Source organism: Phaseolus vulgaris, chromosome 5 (genome assembly GCF_051622355.1).
Source record: "Phaseolus vulgaris cultivar YP4 chromosome 5, ASM5162235v1, whole genome shotgun sequence".
Lineage (NCBI taxonomy): Eukaryota > Viridiplantae > Streptophyta > Magnoliopsida > Fabales > Fabaceae > Phaseolus > Phaseolus vulgaris.
This window is the reverse complement of record NC_143502.1, coordinates 5,981,122-5,999,979: the sequence shown is the minus strand read 5'-3', so window position 1 is coordinate 5,999,979 and position 18,858 is coordinate 5,981,122. Positions and strand designations below refer to the sequence as shown.

At 36.6% G+C, this 18,858-nt stretch overlaps 2 protein-coding genes across 2 annotated transcripts; one reads left to right on the top strand and one right to left on the bottom strand.

Annotated features, from left to right (window-relative positions):
- Positions 1-7,310: 7,310 nt before the first annotated feature.
- Positions 7,311-12,658, bottom strand: LOC150027446 (uncharacterized). Its single transcript, XM_090302370.1, has 3 exons — positions 10,316-12,658; positions 7,606-9,367; positions 7,311-7,318 (listed from the first exon to the last, which is right to left on the bottom strand). The coding sequence occupies exons 1-3, from the start codon at positions 12,656-12,658 to the stop codon at positions 7,311-7,313; spliced, it is 4,113 nt and encodes a 1,370-aa protein (XP_090158496.1).
- Positions 12,659-14,656: 1,998 nt separating this feature from the next.
- Positions 14,657-18,306, top strand: LOC137834981 (metal tolerance protein 10). Its single transcript, XM_068643262.2, has 6 exons — positions 14,657-14,938; positions 16,110-16,222; positions 16,416-16,661; positions 16,819-16,899; positions 16,993-17,223; positions 17,793-18,306. Exons 1-6 carry the CDS (start codon positions 14,764-14,766, stop codon positions 18,135-18,137), a joined length of 1,191 nt encoding a protein of 396 aa, XP_068499363.1. The 5' UTR covers positions 14,657-14,763; the 3' UTR covers positions 18,138-18,306.
- The last annotated feature ends 552 nt before the right edge of the window (positions 18,307-18,858 follow it).

The following is an 18,858-nucleotide window of genomic DNA, read 5'->3' as shown; positions in this document are numbered from 1 at the left end:
ATTTATAATTTTTTAATTTTTAATTGTTATGTCTTTGTGATAATTAGGATGTACTTCTTCAAATTGAATAGAGAAAATTTGTTTTGAAGTTTTTTGCAGAGAAAACTTGTAAAAACTATCTAAGGAATCTCTTGCTAAGAAAGACCTAGTTTTTAATCATGTCTCTCTTTTCTGTGAGTGAACTTGAAAAAATTTAACATTTTGACCTTATAGGAAATTTTCAACTTTGAAAACTTTTGTGAAAATCTTTTATCACTCATTTCTTGAATTGAGACTTTTGTGAAAATCTTACCTCTTTTATTAAAAAATGAGTGATCATTTGCTTTCATCAAGTGTTCATGGTAGTGTTAGGGATTCTCAGGAAGACATAAATCTAAAAGAGGAATTGATGAGACTTATAGAAAATGTAGATAGAAAAGATAAAGAGATAAGTGAATAAGAAAGGTGTTTACTCAGATAATGAGAAATCAAGAAAGGGCCAAAACAAACACGTGATGAGTTTGGTCATAGACAAAATTATAGTCATGACCCCAACCCCTAAGTGAAGGGGTGAATAATAGTCACCACCATGATGACTACTATCAACCACCTTAAGATCACATAGGCCTTGAACATATTATTTCCCTAAAGAACCTAAGGTAGACCCTCCCTATTTCCATGGTCGAGAGAATGTTGAGGAATATCTAGATCCGAAAATGAATGTTGAGCAATTTTTTTAGTGTCACCAAGTGAACCATAAAAGGAGAGTGTCCCTAGTCATATTAAACTTTCAAGGACCAACCATATACTAGTGGACTACTTTAGTGAGAGACCTTAGGGTTCACAATATCCTTCAAATTAGGTATTGGAATGAACTTAGGGTTTCCTTAAGAAAGTGTCAACGTACCCCTTTACTATGACATGGAATTAATGTACAAACTCCAAAGACTCCAACAAAAGGACATGAATGTATAAGAGTATAGACATAAAATAGAGTTATTCTTGGCAAGGGTCATGCTAATCATTATTCTTTTTCAAAGATTTCAAAAGGCTATGTGTTAAAGTTGTGAAAGCACTACTTCTACTATAAATAGTAGTATTATCTTTCATTCTTTTGGTATTTGAATTAGTGGGTTTATTCCATTTTTTTCTTTTTGAATTTTCAAAGGTAGATTTGTTCAAGAGTTGTGTGTTGTATCCTCTTCATGTGTTTAGGACTTGATTCATTGTCTTCCTATCTTGTATGTGACTTGCATGTGTATGTGTTTGTAAACACTCACAAAGATAGTGGAATTCATTTGTTCTAAGGTTGAACAACTAAGACTGGATGTAGGACTAGTTTGACCAATATAAATTATTGTTTAATCTTTCTTCTTCCTTCTTAGACTTTAGACATTTATCTTGTTGTTTGCGAATATATTGTGTGACATTTATCAATCTTGATTCTAGATTTAATTGCATCCCGTTTTTATTAAGTTTTGTTTTCAAATGAGTATAAGAAGGCATAAACATTTTCAAGAAATTTTAATAAAACCAATTCACCCCCTCTTGATTTAGCCTAGCCATAAATCCTTTTATAGCACAATTGTCCTTCCATGCTTGTTAGATTTTTACCTCTAGACACTATTAGATTTTCAACCCTTTATAGGCCGAGCTCTGATACCAACTATGAAAACAAGTCAAACACACATGAAAAGAGGGTTGAATTATGTAATGACACTCTTTTAAATTTTTCACAAATTTGTATCTCATGGAGTGCAAAGAGATGCAAGTTTTTAATACGATAGACAATATGTCAAAAAGACTTAGTTTTTAAAAGGCTATTATTCCTTTCTTAAGATTGATTTATTAACATGCATTGCTTAAAGAGAAGAATTCATATTGGATATCTGTATATCGATTCATCTATAAAACTATACTACGTCTAGTTCTTGATTAACTAATCAAATTCCATAAACCATATTAATGTTGTGAGGATACAACAAAATATCATTTGAAACCCAGTCACTCATGACAAGATATCTCGAGTATTTATGAACACTCTACTCTTGACTAACAACCTAGAGTATTGTTTGGAGTGCAATCACTCCTATCTAAACAACCCTGAGTATTGTTTAGAATGTAGCCACTCATGGCTAAAGGGTTTTACACCAAAATAATGATCTAAACGATCATAGGATTTTGCTTACTAGATAGAGAGTTCATGCATTTTGACGGATACATGGTTTATACATTCTTCTAGTTTACTAATGAACACAAACATTGTTCTAGTGAAACTTAGGGCAAAAAAACTTTGAGCGAGAATATTGACATTGTTTCAACAACTCTAAACCACTTTTTATCTTTTTTTTCAACTTTGAAGGCTACTTAATATAGAGTGTTGAGGAAAGAGCCATTATAAATCATTTTCTACCCGTTGAGAAGCTTCACTCAGGTCTTCACCTTCAAGCTTGCATTTGTCCATGCAAAGATGTAAATATGCATTATATGCGCTCCATGCAACATTAAATAATTATTTATCCTTTATACAACATCTTGATAGCTGACATGAGTTATTAGGCATATGTCAAAGAGCTTTCACCCAAACGCATTTCATAAAGCATGTCAAGATGCATGTTAGCACAAAACAACTTTAACATGTCCTTCAAGAAATATTTGATGTATACACGAGCTTTACAATATCTTCTTCTTAGATGTAAAAAAGAAAATATTCTCTTAAATATAGAATAAACTCATAAATAATTTCATAAAGTATAACATTAACTTAAGATTGTATGCATATCATTAAGACTTTACTTATTAAATTAAATAAGAAAACTCACTATAGTATATTATCTTTAAGATAAAGCTCTTGTACCTCACATTATTTATTTCAAAACTAATGGTTTACCGGAAAAACACATTCATATTTATGTTTTGTTGGTAAAATCAATAATTTATTAGACTTTACTCTAATAAAATTATTTTGGGCACATGTCTCCAAACATCGACTTTGACTAAAACTGAGCATGCAATCTAACCAGACATGTAAAAAACAAGCCATCGACTGATGTATATATAAAGTCCAATGTAACATTTTGGGGTCACAAATTATAGAAAGAGAAACACTATGGAAATAACTCGCGCCTTATTCACCAACTTCAATTATTCAAATTCTTTATTTTTTTTTATAATCTTTCGTTACAATATACATTTATGGACTCTTTTCAATTTTTGAAATATTAGTTCATTGTTTATTAGTTATATTGTTTTGCATTTTAAATTTGTGCAAATTTCTTTAATTTAAAAAAACCAGAAAAACCTTGAAAATATGTATATATTATGCTTCTATCCTTTCAATCTCAAAATCCAAGTAATTTTAAAAATGGCAATAAAATATATTCCTCTAAATTTAGTGGTTACATTAAAATAGGCATATCAATTTTTTTTGTTTTTGAGATTACTAATCTAAATAAAATAATCCATAATTAGTATTTGTTTTATGAATTAGTTACGTAAATTTACTATATCCAATTTTGAGGTAAAACAAAATAAATATTTTAGTAGTTGAGTGAGAGAAGATGAGTTTTAAACAATAAAATACAATATGATTACAAAATTAAAATTATATGAAAACTATATGTTGTCAATCTTGATATTAGTAGGATTCTAATATTAACTAATGTTTCATAATGTATTTAATTTGATATGGCATATTAAAATGAAAAATATAAATTTAAGCTAAAATTAAATTAACAATAATGATAATTAAGTAGGATTATTTTATCAATAATTATATTTTTTCTATTTCTTTATCAATAATTAAAATAGTTTTATGTAACAATTATTTTTTATTTTATCAATAGTTTATCTTATATCAAAATTATATTTTAATACGGGCATAGGTACAATATGCACTCCTCGCAACCAAACAACATAATTTATCTTTACCTAGTATATTCAATCATTTAAAACTTTCTCGTTTTATCTTTATCAATATATTAATTTTAACTATTTATTCCTTTTTAATTGACTAATTTTTAACTAAATTCTAACAATTTATTTTAACAGTTATAAAAAATTAAATTAGTTCTATATCAATTTTTAATTTAATTTATTTGAATATATTTACTTATTCTTTATATATTTAAATAAATTTATTTAATATTAAAAATATTTTATCATAAAATTTAATCATATTAAATAAATATTCATGATATTAATATCCCAAAATAAATTCATTGGTCCAAGATTACTAAGTGTCCTAATCTGATCAAATAAATTGTTCGATGGAAATTTGGTTATCAATAACTCAGAGAAACACGAAAAAAATTAGAATTTGAAAAATTTTCTGATTACAAAATTTACATATTTTTTATTTTTGTATTGTAAAATTTGTATTTTGAATTCTGTAATACAAAATACAAAATTTATATTTTATATTAGAATATTGTATTCAAAATACAAATCCATAATACAATATAAAATTTGTATTTTGTATCATACAATTTTAGATATAATATCTATTGAAAGAATCAAACATCATTAACTTTTTTTTTCTATCCTTCACGTCAGAAGAAGATATTAACCATTATTATCTTACGATTTATATTTCTACGACTGAGTTTTGGATGATCGGATTGTGATGCATGGACAAAACAGGGGATGTTGCATGGTTTTATGCAAAATATTAAAAAATATATCACAAATTTCTAGAAAAATTACTGTACCTGTTTGGAGAAATGGGGCCAGGCACGGTCGGTTGACGTAATGAGATTGCTGACGTGTCGATCTTCTTCTCGTTAGGTCGGTCGTTCCTTTTTGGTGTCTCCTTCCGTTGGTCGTTCCTTCTTGGCACTCCGACGCTCAAGTAAGTATGAGATTCTAAGCGCGGTTTCGTAAGTGAATGAAAACGTACCTTTCTCTGGCTTGAGCACAGTATTTATAGGGTTGCCTAATGGGCTTTCTGTCCCTTGGGCTCAGGGTGGTTATGGATATGTCTTGCCAGTCGTGCTCCGGAATACCCGGGGAACATACCAGTCGTGCTCCGGAATACCCGGGGAACATACCAGTCGTGCTCCGGAATACCCGGGGAACATATCTTCTTTAAACGCATATTCCTTATTCTTCGGAGGTGTATCTTAACCACCTTAGCTTGTTACATAAATGCCCTTACATTTATTGTGCATCCGGTCGGTCGGTCGGTGCCTACCGGTACACTTGCCCCCAGGCTCGAGGTGAATAAAAGCCGAAGAGTCGTAATGATTGTTGTGCCTTTCGAGGTGTCAGACATTAAATTTAACGGAATGACGGAACGTTCTCATTAGCGAAGAATATTTTCGGTTAGGCATCGGAAAAGCGGCCTGCCTTCATGGAGCACCCCTGGAGGACGACCGGTACGACATAGAAAAAATAGTAGTTGATGGAAAGCTGGTGCCGGTCAACCCCGATGATAATTTAGATGAGGAGGCCGAGGCGGAGACCCCTGGCCCACAGTCGGACGCCTCTTTTGAAGAGTAATGAACAATGTGCCATAGAAAATTGTTGGGCCCGACATGTAGGCAATACACACTTGCATTTTGAATATTTTATAATTTCAGCTAATATTTGTAGTGCGTAGGCCGAACGATAATTTCTAAACGTGGTTTGATTTATATAAGTAATGATTTACGAATTCGAGTGCCGAACGAGGCATAGGTAATTTCGATTTTCGAAAGAATAAGGTAATGTGGATGCCGAACGAGGCACAAATAATTCCAATTATGGTATAATAAGATAATTCGGGTGCCGAACGAGGCATAGATAATTCTGATTACATTAAAGTAATAAGATAATTTTGATGCCAAACGAGGCATAGATAATTCCGATTACGTTAGAGTAATAAGATAATTCTGATGCCGGACGAGGCATAAATAATTCTGATTACATTAAAGTAATAAGATAATTTTGATGCCGAACGAGGCATAAATAATTCTGATTACATTAAAGTAATAAGATAATTCTGATGCTGAACGAGGCATAAACAATTCTGATTACATTAAAGTAATAAGATAATTCTGATGCCGAACGAGGCATAAATAATTCTGATTACATTAAAGTAATAAGATAATTCTGATGTTGAACGAGGCATAAACAATTCTGATTACATTAAAGTAATAAGGTAATTCTGATGCCGAACGAGGCATAAATAATTCTGATTACATTAAAGTAATAAGATAGTTCTGATGCCGAACGAGGCATAGATAATTCTGATTACATTAAAGTAATAAGATAATTCTGATGCCGAACGTGGCATAGATAATTGAATAATTCTGATGATTTTCGAAAGAATAAGGTAAGGTAATGTGGATGCCGAACGAGGCACAAATAATCCCAATTATGGTATAATAAGATAATTCGGGTGCCGAACGAGGCATAGATAATTCTGATTACATTAAAGTAATAAGATAATTTTGATGCCAAACGAGGCATAGATAATTCCGATTACGTTAGAGTAATAAGATAATTCTGATGCTGAACGAGGCATAAATAATTCTGATTACATTAAAGTAATAAGATAATTCTGATGCCGAACGAGGCATAAACAATTCTGATTACATTAAAGTAATAAGATAATTCTGATGCTGAACGAGGCATAAACAATTCTGATTACATTAAAGTAATAAGATAATTCTGATGCCGAACGAGGCGTAGATAATTCTGATTACATTAAAGTAATAAGATAATTCTGATGTCGAACGAGTAATACATAATTGCGATTTCGTTATAGTAAGTTAATTCTGATGCCGGACGAGGCATAAATAATTCTGATTACATTAAAGTAATAAGATAATTCTGATGCCGAACGAGGCATAAACAATTCTGATTACATTAAAGTAATAAGATAATTCTGATGCCGAACGAGGCATAAATAATTCTGATTACATTAAAGTAATAAGATAATTCTGATGCTGAACGAGGCATAAACAATTCTGATTACATTAAAGTAATAAGATAATTCTGATGCCGAACGAGGCATAAATAATTCTGATTACATTAAAGTAATAAGATAATTCTGATGCTGAACGAGGCATAAATAATTCCGATTACATTAAAGTAATAAGATAATTCTGATGCCGAACGTGGCATAGATAATTGAATAATTCTGATGCCGAACGTGGCATAAATAATTCCGATTGTTAAAGTAATAAGTCTGATGCCGAACGAGGCATATATAAATCCGATAAATTCTGATGCCGAACGAGGCATAAATAATTCCGATTACGTTAAAGTAATAATTCTGATGCCGAACGAGGCATATATAAATCCGATAAATTCTGATGCCGAACGAGGCATAAATAATTCCGATTATGTTAAATACCTATGAAACCGAACGAGATATAAATTGAGTAAAGGACTAGGAGATTTGGATTTTAATTTAGTGCCTCGTTAAAACCTTCCCGGTCGTAAACCCTCCTTAGGGAAAAACTGACCGAGCGAGGAAAGAGTGCACTTTTATTATTAAAGTTCAACTGTAATAAAATTTGAGATGCGTGGCATTCCACGTTCTCGGTATTTCCTTCCCAGATAAATGTTCTAAATAATAGGCTCCACCGGCTGCCGTATCTGCTATGCGGAAAGGTCCTTCCCAATTGCTGGAGAACTTGCCTCCTTCCTTCCGTGCGCTGCTCCGCATTCGCCATACTAAGTCGCCTTTGTGGAACAATCTTGGTTTAACTTTGGAGTTGTATCGTCTGGCCGCCCGAATTTTGCATGCTTCTTCTCTAATTCTACACTTGTCCCGGAGTTCGTTGATGAGATCGAGGCCGACCGAGAGGCTTTCCTTGTTTAGATCAAGATCAAGGGTTTGCCGGCGGAGAGAGGGTTCGCCAATCTCGACGGGGATCATAGCTTCGGTGCCATACGTTAGGCTGTACGACGTTTCTTGTGTAGTTGTCTGAGGAGTACAGCGATATGCCCATAAGACTTCTAAGAGTTCTTCAGTCCAGTTGCCCTTTGCTGGGCCGAGACGTTTCTTCAGTTCGTTCAAAATGACTTTGTTTGCAGCTTCAGCCTGTCCGTTTGTTTGCGGATGTTCGACTGAACTAGCGATGTGTTTGATGTGGAGCTTCTCGTAAAATTCAGCTAATGTTCGGTCGGTGAATTGCCGACCGTTATCGGTGATGATGATTTGTGGAAGCCCGAAGCGGCAAACGATATTTTTCCATACGAAATTTTGAACATTGCGGGCGGTGATTGCAGTCAGGGGCTCGGCTTCGATCCACTTGGTGAAGTAATCAATGCCGACTAGTAAGAATTTACACTGGCCTTTACCGGGGGCGAAAGGACCAATGATGTCCATACCCCATTGGACGAACGACCAAGGTGATAACATAAAATGGAGTTCCTCAGGCTTTTGATGGGACAAAGTGCCAAACTCTTGGCATTTAAGGCATTTTTGGACGAAATTGGTGCAGTCACCCTGGACGGTCGGCCAGTAGTATCCGGCCCGGAATACTTTGGCAGCCATTGTCCGTGCGCCGGAGTGGGTTCCGCAAATTCCTTCGTGCAACTCTTGGATGACATAGGAAGCTTGGTCTGGTGTCAAACATTTAAGGAGTGGTTGGGTATAACCTCGGCGATAAAGGTCGTCGCCGATTAAGACAAAACGGGCGGCCTGCAGCTTCATGGTTTTTTCGCCGAGAGGACTACATGTGCCGTCGAGTAAATATTGCTTGATTGGGGTAATCCAAGTAGATTCCGTGTCGGTCGTCAGGCATTCCTGTAGGTCGATGCTTGGGCGTGCAAGCGTAACATGGATGACCGACCGATGTATTCCTTTACACTTCGTGGTTGCTAACCGGGACAAGGCGTCCGCGCGGGTATTGTGATCGCGTCGAACGTGCTGCATAGAAATTTCGGAAAAGGTGCTCATCGACTGTTTGACTAAGTGATAGTATCGCTGTAAAAAGCTTTCTCGGACTTCATATTCGTCGTTAAGCTGACCGATGACAAGCCGAGAATCACTTTTGCAAATTAACTTAGTGATTTCTAATTCTTGAGCGAGACGTAGACCGGCTAATATGGCTTCATATTCGGCTTGATTGTTTGAAGCTTTGAAGTCGAATTTGAGGGCTTGCTCGATGACAATCTCGCCGGGGCCTTCCAAAACAACTCCAGCGCCGCACGACCTCTCGTTGGAGGAGCCGTCAACATATAAGATCCATGATGAATGTTCGGTGTCGGCTGAAGAAGTAGTGAGTTCAGCTGCGAAGTCGGCGAGAGCTTGCGACTTGATCGCTCCGCGTGGTTGGTACTGAATATGGAATTCGGATAGTTCGATCGTCCAACCGATCATTCGTCCGGCTAAATCTGGCTTAGTGAGGATCTTTACAATAGGGTAATTTGTCCGAACAATAACCCGATGATTCTGAAAATACATACGCATTCGTCGGGCGGTAATGATGAGGGCCATGGCTACCTTTTCGATCGTCTGGTATCGGATTTCGGCGCCATGAAGGGCGCGGCTGACGAAGTAAACCGGCCGTTCTTCAAAATTAATTTCTTGCACTAAGACTGAGCTGACAGCTTCGTGTGAAACGGCGAGGTAGACTATGATGGGTTCTCGTGCGTTCGGTTTCTGGATGACCGGCGGGGTTGATAAAAAGGTTTTCAAATCGAGGAAAATTTTCTCACATTCGGTCGACCACTCGAAGCGGGATGCTTTTTTCAGTAGTCGGACGATGGGCCTCGTCCGTTCGGCGAGTTTAGGAACAAATCTGGATAGTGCGGTGAGTCGGCCGATAAGTCTCTGAATTTCGTGAATGGAGTTGGGACTTCGCATTTCGGAGATAGCTCTGCACTTCTCGGGGTTAGCTTCTATGCCTCTATGAGTTAGCATAAAACCTAAGAACTTCCCCCCCTCGACGCCGAACGCACACTTGTCAGGATTGAGTCGCATCTGGTGTTGGCGGAGGGCCTGAAAAACTTCTTTTAGGTCGGCAATATGTTGTTTGCATGAGTCGGACTTGACGACGATGTCATCGACATAGACTTCAACATTCCTACCAATCATGTCGTGGAATACGTGGTCCATTAGTCTTTGATAAGTGGCTCCGGCATTTTTGAGTCCGAAGGGCATCACTTCATAGTAGAAATTGCCGGAATCAGTCATGAAGGCCGTCTTCTTTCGGTCGGCCGGGTGCATTTGGATTTGATTATAGCCAGAGTAGGCATCAAGGAAGCTGAGGATGTGATGCCCGGCTGCACCGTCAACGAGACGATCAATGGTAGGCAGAGGATACGAGTCTTTTGGGCAAGCTTTATTGAGGTCTGTGTAGTCAACACACATACGCCATTTTCCGTTCGCTTTCTTCACCATAACCACGTTGGCTAGCCATGTGGTGTAATGGGCCTTCCGAATGAATCCAGCCTGTAACAATTTGTCGGCTTCCTCACGTGCGGCTTGACGTCGTTCCTCGCCTAGATGTCTTTTCTTTTGAGCTATTGGCTTAGCTTCTCTATACAGTGATAATCGGTGAGTGATAACCTGTGGGTCTACGCCAGGCATATCAGCGGCCGTCCAGGCGAAAAGATCGGAATTTTTAACAAGTGTCGTCCCGATGGCTATTCGGTCGTCCGGTTTCAGCGAAGTACCGATGTGCGTAGTGTGGCGATCATCGCGAAGCGGGAATGGATGCAAGTCTTCTCCTGCTTCCATACGGGGATCGTCCATGCGAGGGTCGAGGTCAACAAGGGCTATCATCTGACGACGGGACATGTATCGTCCGGAACGCCGTGTGGGGGAACATCCTCGTTTTTGCGGGACTCGGTCGTCCGGATTGGTTGTATAGAGTCGTCGAGTTGGCTCACTTTTCAAACTTGCGACATAGCATTCCCTAGCGGTTTTTTGATCGACATGGATGGTTGCAATGTCGTTAGTGGCCGAAGGGAATTTCATGGCTAAGTGTGGGGTGGAGACAATGGCTTTTAATCTGTTGATAGACGGCCGGCCGAGCAGGATGTTGTAAGAAGTCTGGGCGTTAACCAGCAGATATCGTACGTTTATTGTTTTGTGGAGACCATCTTCCTCACCGAATGTTGTATACAAGTCTATATACCCCTTAGTGTCGACCCGTTCACCTGAGAACCCTACAATTTGTTCGTTATAGGGTTGAATTTCTGATTCTGGAATGCGCATTTTTTTGAAGATTTCCCAGTATAATATGTCGACTGAGCTACCTTGGTCAACCAAGGTCTTGGCAATTGCGAGCTTGTCAATTTCGACAGTGATTACCATAGGGTCGTCCTGGGCTGGATCTATAGCTGTAAAGTCATCGTCAGTGAAGGTGATCGGAGGTATGTGTGGACGCCTCCTTGTGGTAGCATGAGCGGACTGGATGTCTCGGAGATGTTTCTTTCGGGCGGAATTTGAGCACCCGCCACCGGCAAAACCTCCAGCTATATAATTAGCTTCGTGGTTCGGTTCGCCCAAATTAACGGGTCCAGCAATCATGTTGATGACTTCGCGGACTCGTTGGCGAGGGCGGGTGTTTCGGTCGGGACTTATGCTGCGGGCGCGTGTACGCCGAACGGGGCTTTCACTGCGTTTCCGCGAAGCCTGGTTATGGTCGGTTCGGCGTTTATAATCGTTACGGTAAGACCGGTCGGCACCACGAGATGTACGGTCGGTAGTCCGTGGTGGGGATCTTGAATTTCTTGCCCTCTTAACGAACTGTCTCAAATGACCAGCCTGAATGAGCTCTTCGATTTTCTCCTTCAACGCCTGACATCCTTCGGTCGTATGGCCGAAGTTTCGATGGTATTGACAATGCTTAGCGGTGTCTGCATTCGGTGGCGTTTGATATTGCTTCAATATCGGAATTAAATCTGTTTGTAGTGCTTCATCTAGGGCTCGTCCCCTCGGCACAGTTAAGGGGGTATAACTGTTAAACCTGGGGATTCGGCCTCCTCTGCTCCGTTCGGATCTTGGAGTGATTCGGGCGGTGCGTTCGGTCTCGACTTCTCTTTCTTTGTTCGGGGTTTGATCTTTGAGGACTCCAGATTCGACGGTTTTGAACCGTTGGTGGTAATCGATGTGTTCTTCGATTTGCATGAATTTGGTTGCTCGAGTTCGAAGGTCTTCCATGTCTTGAGGCGGTTTCTTGATGAGACTTTCAGTAAAACGGCTCGGCCGGATGGCCGATACCAAATGGTGCAATGCAACTTCCTGCTTGAGTCCTCGGATGTGCATGCATGCTTTGTTGAACCTATCTAAAAAGGTTCTGAGAGATTCACCTTTTTCTTGTTGTACCGCTAGGAGAGACATGGAGGACATGTGATGCGGTCGGCTGGTGGCATACTGAGTAGAGAATTTTACGGCTAAGACGTCGAAGTCGTCAATGGAATTCGGAGACAGCTCTGTAAACCAAGTAAGAGGTTCTCCCTGGAGCGACGTGGGGAATACTTTACACCACACATTATTATCTGTGGTGTACAAAGTCATTTGCGTCTTGTAGACATTTAAATGCTCGTCCGGGTCGGTCGAGCCGTCATAGAGTTTAATAGCGAGACCTCTCCATTTGTCAGGAAGTGGAGTGGTGATAATTTCGTCTGTAAAAGGATGACCCCTTTTACTTGACTTTCTTTCGACTGTTTCAGCTCTGGAAGCAGGATTGGTATTGGCAGGTGTAGGTATGCGAGAGGCGGTTCGGTCGGCCATATGGGATTGGCCTTCTCGTTCGGGATTATCGACCTGTTGTTGGAGTTGTGCATTCTGCTCTCTTAATAAGGCGATTTCTTCTTCTTGGCGGCGTCTATCTTCTTCATGTTGACGATGGTCTTCCATCCCCTTTTGTCGCAGTTCCTCCATCTGAGCTTGGAGGGTTTGAATCATAGTCATCTGTTCTGTCATAGCGTCGTTGTTGTTTCTTGTCGCAACCATTATAGCTTCAAAAATTGAAGATTTGCCTCGGCCCCACGGTGGGCGCCAATTGTACCTGTTTGGAGAAATGGGGCCCAGACACGGTCGGTTGACGTAATGAGATTGCTGACGTGTCGATCTTCTTCTCGTTAGGTCGGTCGTTCCTTTTTGGTGTCTCCTTCAGTTGGTCGTTCCTTCTTGGTGTCTCCTTCGGTCGGGCGGGGGAGGATACATGCGAAGGCACTCCGACGCTCAAGTAAGTATGAGATTCTAAGCGCGGTTTCGTAAGTGAATGAAAACGTACCTTTCTCTGGCTTGAGCACAGTATTTATAGGGTTGCCTAATGGGCTTTCTGTCCCTTGGGCTCAGGGTGGTTATGGATATGTCTTGCCAGTCGTGCTCCGGAATACCCGGCAGTCGTGCTCCGGAATACCCGGGGAACATATCTTCTTTAAACACATATTCCTTATTCTTCGGAGATGTATCTTAACCACCTTAGCTTGTTACATAAATGCCCTTACATTTATTGTGCATCCGGTCGGTCGGTCGGTGCCTACCGGTACAATTACCATCGGAAGTTTTTGGTTTTCTAAATAAGGACTCCACCGAGATAAGCACCACTTCATCTGAAGAAGTTAAACACAACAAGTATTTAATTTGAAAATATGATTTGAACAAAGTTATCATTTAAACACACTATTATAGTTCTACATAGGAATAGGTAGGGCAAACAATTACTATTAAGAGTGTTAATATAAAATGCTTAATTAATAGTTTATATTATTATGTTATTGATTATGTTATTATTTTCATTTATAAATAAATATCCTATGTGTATATTTGACATAAAAGATATTAATTTTATATTTTTTTATTCTTAATATGATATTAAAGTTATTTCAAACTTATGATAACTAGAATATATATATAATTAAAAAATTAATTTTTTAAAATATAAATCTGATATCTGAGATATTAAAAATTAAAAGAATTATATAAATATAGATATATAGATTATAGATATTATTTATATGTGTCCTTAAAATGTGGGACAATATTAGTCATTGATTTAAAAAACATTTAAAATTTAAAATAATTTGATTTTTTAAAAATTTTATTTAGATTTTTTATTTTAAAAAGTATACTTTTAGCTTTTAAAATACTAAATTGAGGAGACTATATTTTTTCTTTCAAATGTTCTTTTATTTAAACTAGTAAAAACGCATACATTTTGTGTTTATGATTTTTGAATTTTTAAAATAAAAAAATTAATTATTATTAAAATTAAAAAATATAAAAGTAAAAAATTCTTTAAATAAAATTTTGTTTATTTTTTCATTTATTTAATGTACGAGATAAACAGTAAAGGAGTCTGTTACATAAAGTTATGAAGTATGCACTTTACATTCTTATTTATAATCCAATTCGTCACCAATTTTATTTATATTAATATAATTTATTTTATTTTACACTTTTGGTTTTGTAAATAATTTATAAATTCAATTAGTTATTTACAATAAAAAAAATCTATAACAAAATTAGTTTTTATTTTATGAAGGTATGTTTCTATAAATTTCATAATATTTTTTATTTTAATAATTAAATATTATAATAAGTTTTAATCTTTTATTTCTATTTTATGATACAAAAGTTAACACATGTTTTTGGTATTATATATATATGTGTCTGTTTTTTTAAATTTAAAATATTATTATATTATTATAAACGGTTGCCAAATATATTTGTTTTACTTTTTGTTATGAAGGAAATCTTATATCACAGCTTTTTTTGCTCCCTTTCTTGTCGCATTATATCTGGGAAAACAGTTATCATTATCACTCAGCATTAACCAAAACCAAACCCAAACCAAAACCAAACCAAAACAGACATTCAGATAACCAAACATGGAGGAGACTGGCGGCACACCCCGCCGGAGGGAACCACTTCTGACGGCAGCGGAGGGAGAGGTTGCAAAAGCTTCGTGGAGACTTAACTTGAACGAGTTTCGTTTGCCAAGCCAAACAGATGATCATCAACGTAAACGACCCTTCACTTTTCACAGCCTTCTTCGTAAACCAAGTGAGACCATTCTTTCTTCTTTCTTTTTTCTGTTTTACGGTCTTCATGCATTCGTCACCTCTCTTTCTTCTCTTAGAACTTGTCAAAATCTATGAAGCTCGGAAACACCGGACACATACACGCGACGGAAGTGTGTCCGACACCACGTCGGACGCTTTTTATTGGACCGGAAACGGTCCTCTGGATATGCCGGAGGAGACACGTTTCCCTCCTAACGTCAAAAAAACCAGAAAAAAAAAACTTCGTTTGTGTCCGTATCCGTGTCTGGGTTCTTAAGTCAAAATTCTGTTTTGTGTAATGGGTGTGGTTTGTTAATGATGGTGATGTGTTGGGTTGTGATGGCTCTGTTTTTGTTCACTCTTTATCTTGTGTGTTAGGTCTGTTTTGGTCTCTACGGTTACCGAGCATATGTTGAATCCTGCAAATTGAGGCTTCCTTTGAATCTTTAAACTTAAACGTCTTTTTGTGTGCGTTATAAGTGTGTTTTGTCTTCTGTGATGTTTGGAATTGTGAAACCGAGGTAGTTTTTTTGTTTTTAGGCCATGGTGGGAATCTTTCGATAAAGGCAGAGTCTTTTATTGTGAATGTGCATATTTTTTGCTTGTGTTTGATTAGTTTGGTAAAATTCCATTACTTTGATAAAAAGTACACGGGGATTTTTATCGATAATGATTACTATTATTAGAGATGATTGATTACTATTATTAGAGATAGATACTCCATTGATCATATCGTGTATAATTCCTTTCTTGTTAGAATCTCTTGTACTTGATTCCACACATAAAGTTTTCAAACCATAATCAAGCATGGATTTTCCTCTCCTTAATGCCTTCTCACATGACATGAAACTGGGTCCTGTTGCTGTCAGATCATTCTTTTCTCCGAATATTAAATAACAGTTGACCAAAGTACTAGACAAAAGTTGACCGTGTACAGTTCACATAATGTTTAAAATTTTAAAAATCTTTAGTTGAAAAAGGGCTTAGTAAATGGTGATTTGAAAATTTTAGCATTATTGATTATTAACTAAATTGAGTTAAGAAAAGATATGTTCAATCAGAGAATTTTGCATTTAAATTCATCAGCAACATGTTTCAGTTAAATCCATATTCTCTGACTTGTGGATTTTGCTGTACTTACTCTCTAATCCCTCTGTTAATTTGTGTTTTAGGGAAGCAACGGAAAGTGGCAGAATATTACAAGCAGCAGGAAAGACTCCTTGAAGGATTTACTGAGATGGAGACTATAACTGAAACGGGTGGTTTCCCTGGAGCTCTCTCTGAGGTTTGATAGTTCTATCACCACGATTTACTCATTATTTTCCATACATGGAGCAGCACTAACCAGTTTTTGACAATAATCTCAGTGAATTTATGACTTTCCATTAAACTTGATCATCTCAAACAAGTGCAGATAAATGATTTGGTTGAATATAGGAAGAGAACTCTACTAAATATGTCTGCCAAATGTTTCTCAGGATGAAATGAAGCAACTAGCAAAGAGTGAGAGAATGGCTATTCATGCCTCAAATATTTGTAACTTGGTGCTGTTTGTTGCAAAGGTTTATGCCTCAATTGCGAGCAGATCATTGGCAGTCATTGCCTCAACCATGGACTCTCTCTTAGATCTCTTGTCAGGGTTCATATTATGGTTTACTGCTCATGCCATGAAAAACCCAAACCAATTTCACTATCCAATTGGAAAGAAACGCATGCAGCCATTGGTAAGACGTACTTTAAACTGTTTTTCAGTAAATGCAACCTTTTCATATAGTGACAAGATAGTGAGAGTAGCAATAATTGGTTATACAGAGATAGTTTCAAAATAGTAATTGCATGGTTTCTTAATGCAGCTACATGCTGATACGATTTCCTGTGCAGGGTATCATTGTTTTTGCATCAGTAATGGCAACTTTGGGGTTGCAGATTTTGATTGAATCTGCCCGAGAACTTATTTCCAAGGTAATTTAGATAAACTTTTGTTCTTGTTTGTTCCCATAATTATTATATCGACACAGTTTTAATTTCTTCTTATATTATTCTTTTTTCTTACAGTCTAAGCCTAACATGGATCCAACAAAACTGCATTGGATGATCGGGATTATGGTGGGTGTGACTATAGTGAAGTTCATTCTCATGGTCTACTGCAGAAGATTTAAAAATGAAATCGTTAGAGCGTATGCACAAGATCACTTTTTTGATGTGATTACTAATTCTGTTGGATTAGCTGCTGCTGTTTTAGCTGTCAAGTTCTACTGGTGGATTGATCCAACAGGAGCTATAATTGTGAGTTCATAACTACATCCTAATGCTTCTCTTTAGTTTTCAGTTATTATGTATTTTCACAATGTTAATGCAAGGTGGCTTTTTCTCTTAGTCTTATGTATTGAGAATAGCCTTTTATGTGCCCATAAAAGGTTTTCTAAACCAATTTCACCTTACTTTCTCTTCCTTTGCATTCACTCTACTGTAATTTTTCTACTAGGTTTATATTCAATAATCATCTTTTACGAGTTAATATGTTTTTGTCCTACAAATATAATGAATTATTGTTTTAGTCCCTAAAAAGTTATTGAATTTTCCCACCATTTTATAAAATGATGTGGTTTTAGTCCCTTATTACACACTTTCTTTTTTGACTTTGGAGAGGGACTAAATTCACATGATTTTGTAAATGTATATAAAAAGAAATAGAGATTTTATTGGGACTAAAACAAAACATCATGATGTTTTTATGGACAAAAACATCATGATGTTCCATTATATTCTACAATGGCAATAAACTCCTGGTGTGTGCCACTTCAAAACTGTGAAGTCTTCAAAACTAATGATACCATGAATGTGGGTTAATGCAGATAGCACTGTATACAATTAACACATGGGCCAGGACAGTGGTTGAGAATGTTTGGTCACTCATTGGAAGGACAGCACCACCTGATTTTCTGGCCAAGTTAACTTACCTCATATGGAATCATCATGAGCAGATTAAGCATATAGATACTGTTAGAGCATACACCTTTGGTGCACATTACTTTGTGGAAGTTGACATTGTGCTGCCAGAAGACATGGTTCTCCATCAAGCACACAACATTGGTGAGACACTCCAGGAGAAGCTAGAGCAACTTCCAGATGTTGAGAGGGCTTTTGTGCACATAGATTTTGAGTTCACTCACAGGCCAGAGCACAAGACCATGGTGTGATGGTACCATTGGACAATGATGGCAGACCTTAATTTTTCTAATTCTCTTGGTTATTTTATCTAAGCCTTATAGCATAACTTTTCTTTCTATATTTATAGTTTCTGATTCCTCAGAATGATACTTTTCCTATGTAGTTGACTCAAAATAACGTGTTTTTTTAGTCCCTACACTTGATTGACTAAAAAATAATTAATCTTTTAACACCTCAATTTTTTAGGTGGATGCATAGGTAGGATGCAAGAAATATAAAAGTTATAACATGTATAAATTGCTTGAACTTATAAAAAAAATTATTTATTTTTTCATATTTTTCTCTAATGATAAAAAAAAACATTTTTCTCTAATGAAAGTTTTTTTTTTAATTTTTTTATAATTAAACAAGTACTCTCTTTTTTAACAAAAAATAAATAAATCATATTTCAACATTTTAAGGTAAAAGTCTAACACTCCAATATTTTAATTAATTTTTAAATACAATTAAACATAAAACATGATCACACTTTGTCTTTAAGATAGTTTTATAAAAATAACATATAATGTAAGATGCAAGTGTTTGTTTGACAAACAATATAATACTATGTAACATTTTTCTTTAAGTCTGATAAGATGCACATAAGAATAGATGAAACATGCACTAAACATCAGACGACATGTATAAAATAAGCAAATCTCGTACCTAAAATAAATATCCATGTGCTTACTCTATGTTTATAGAGAATGT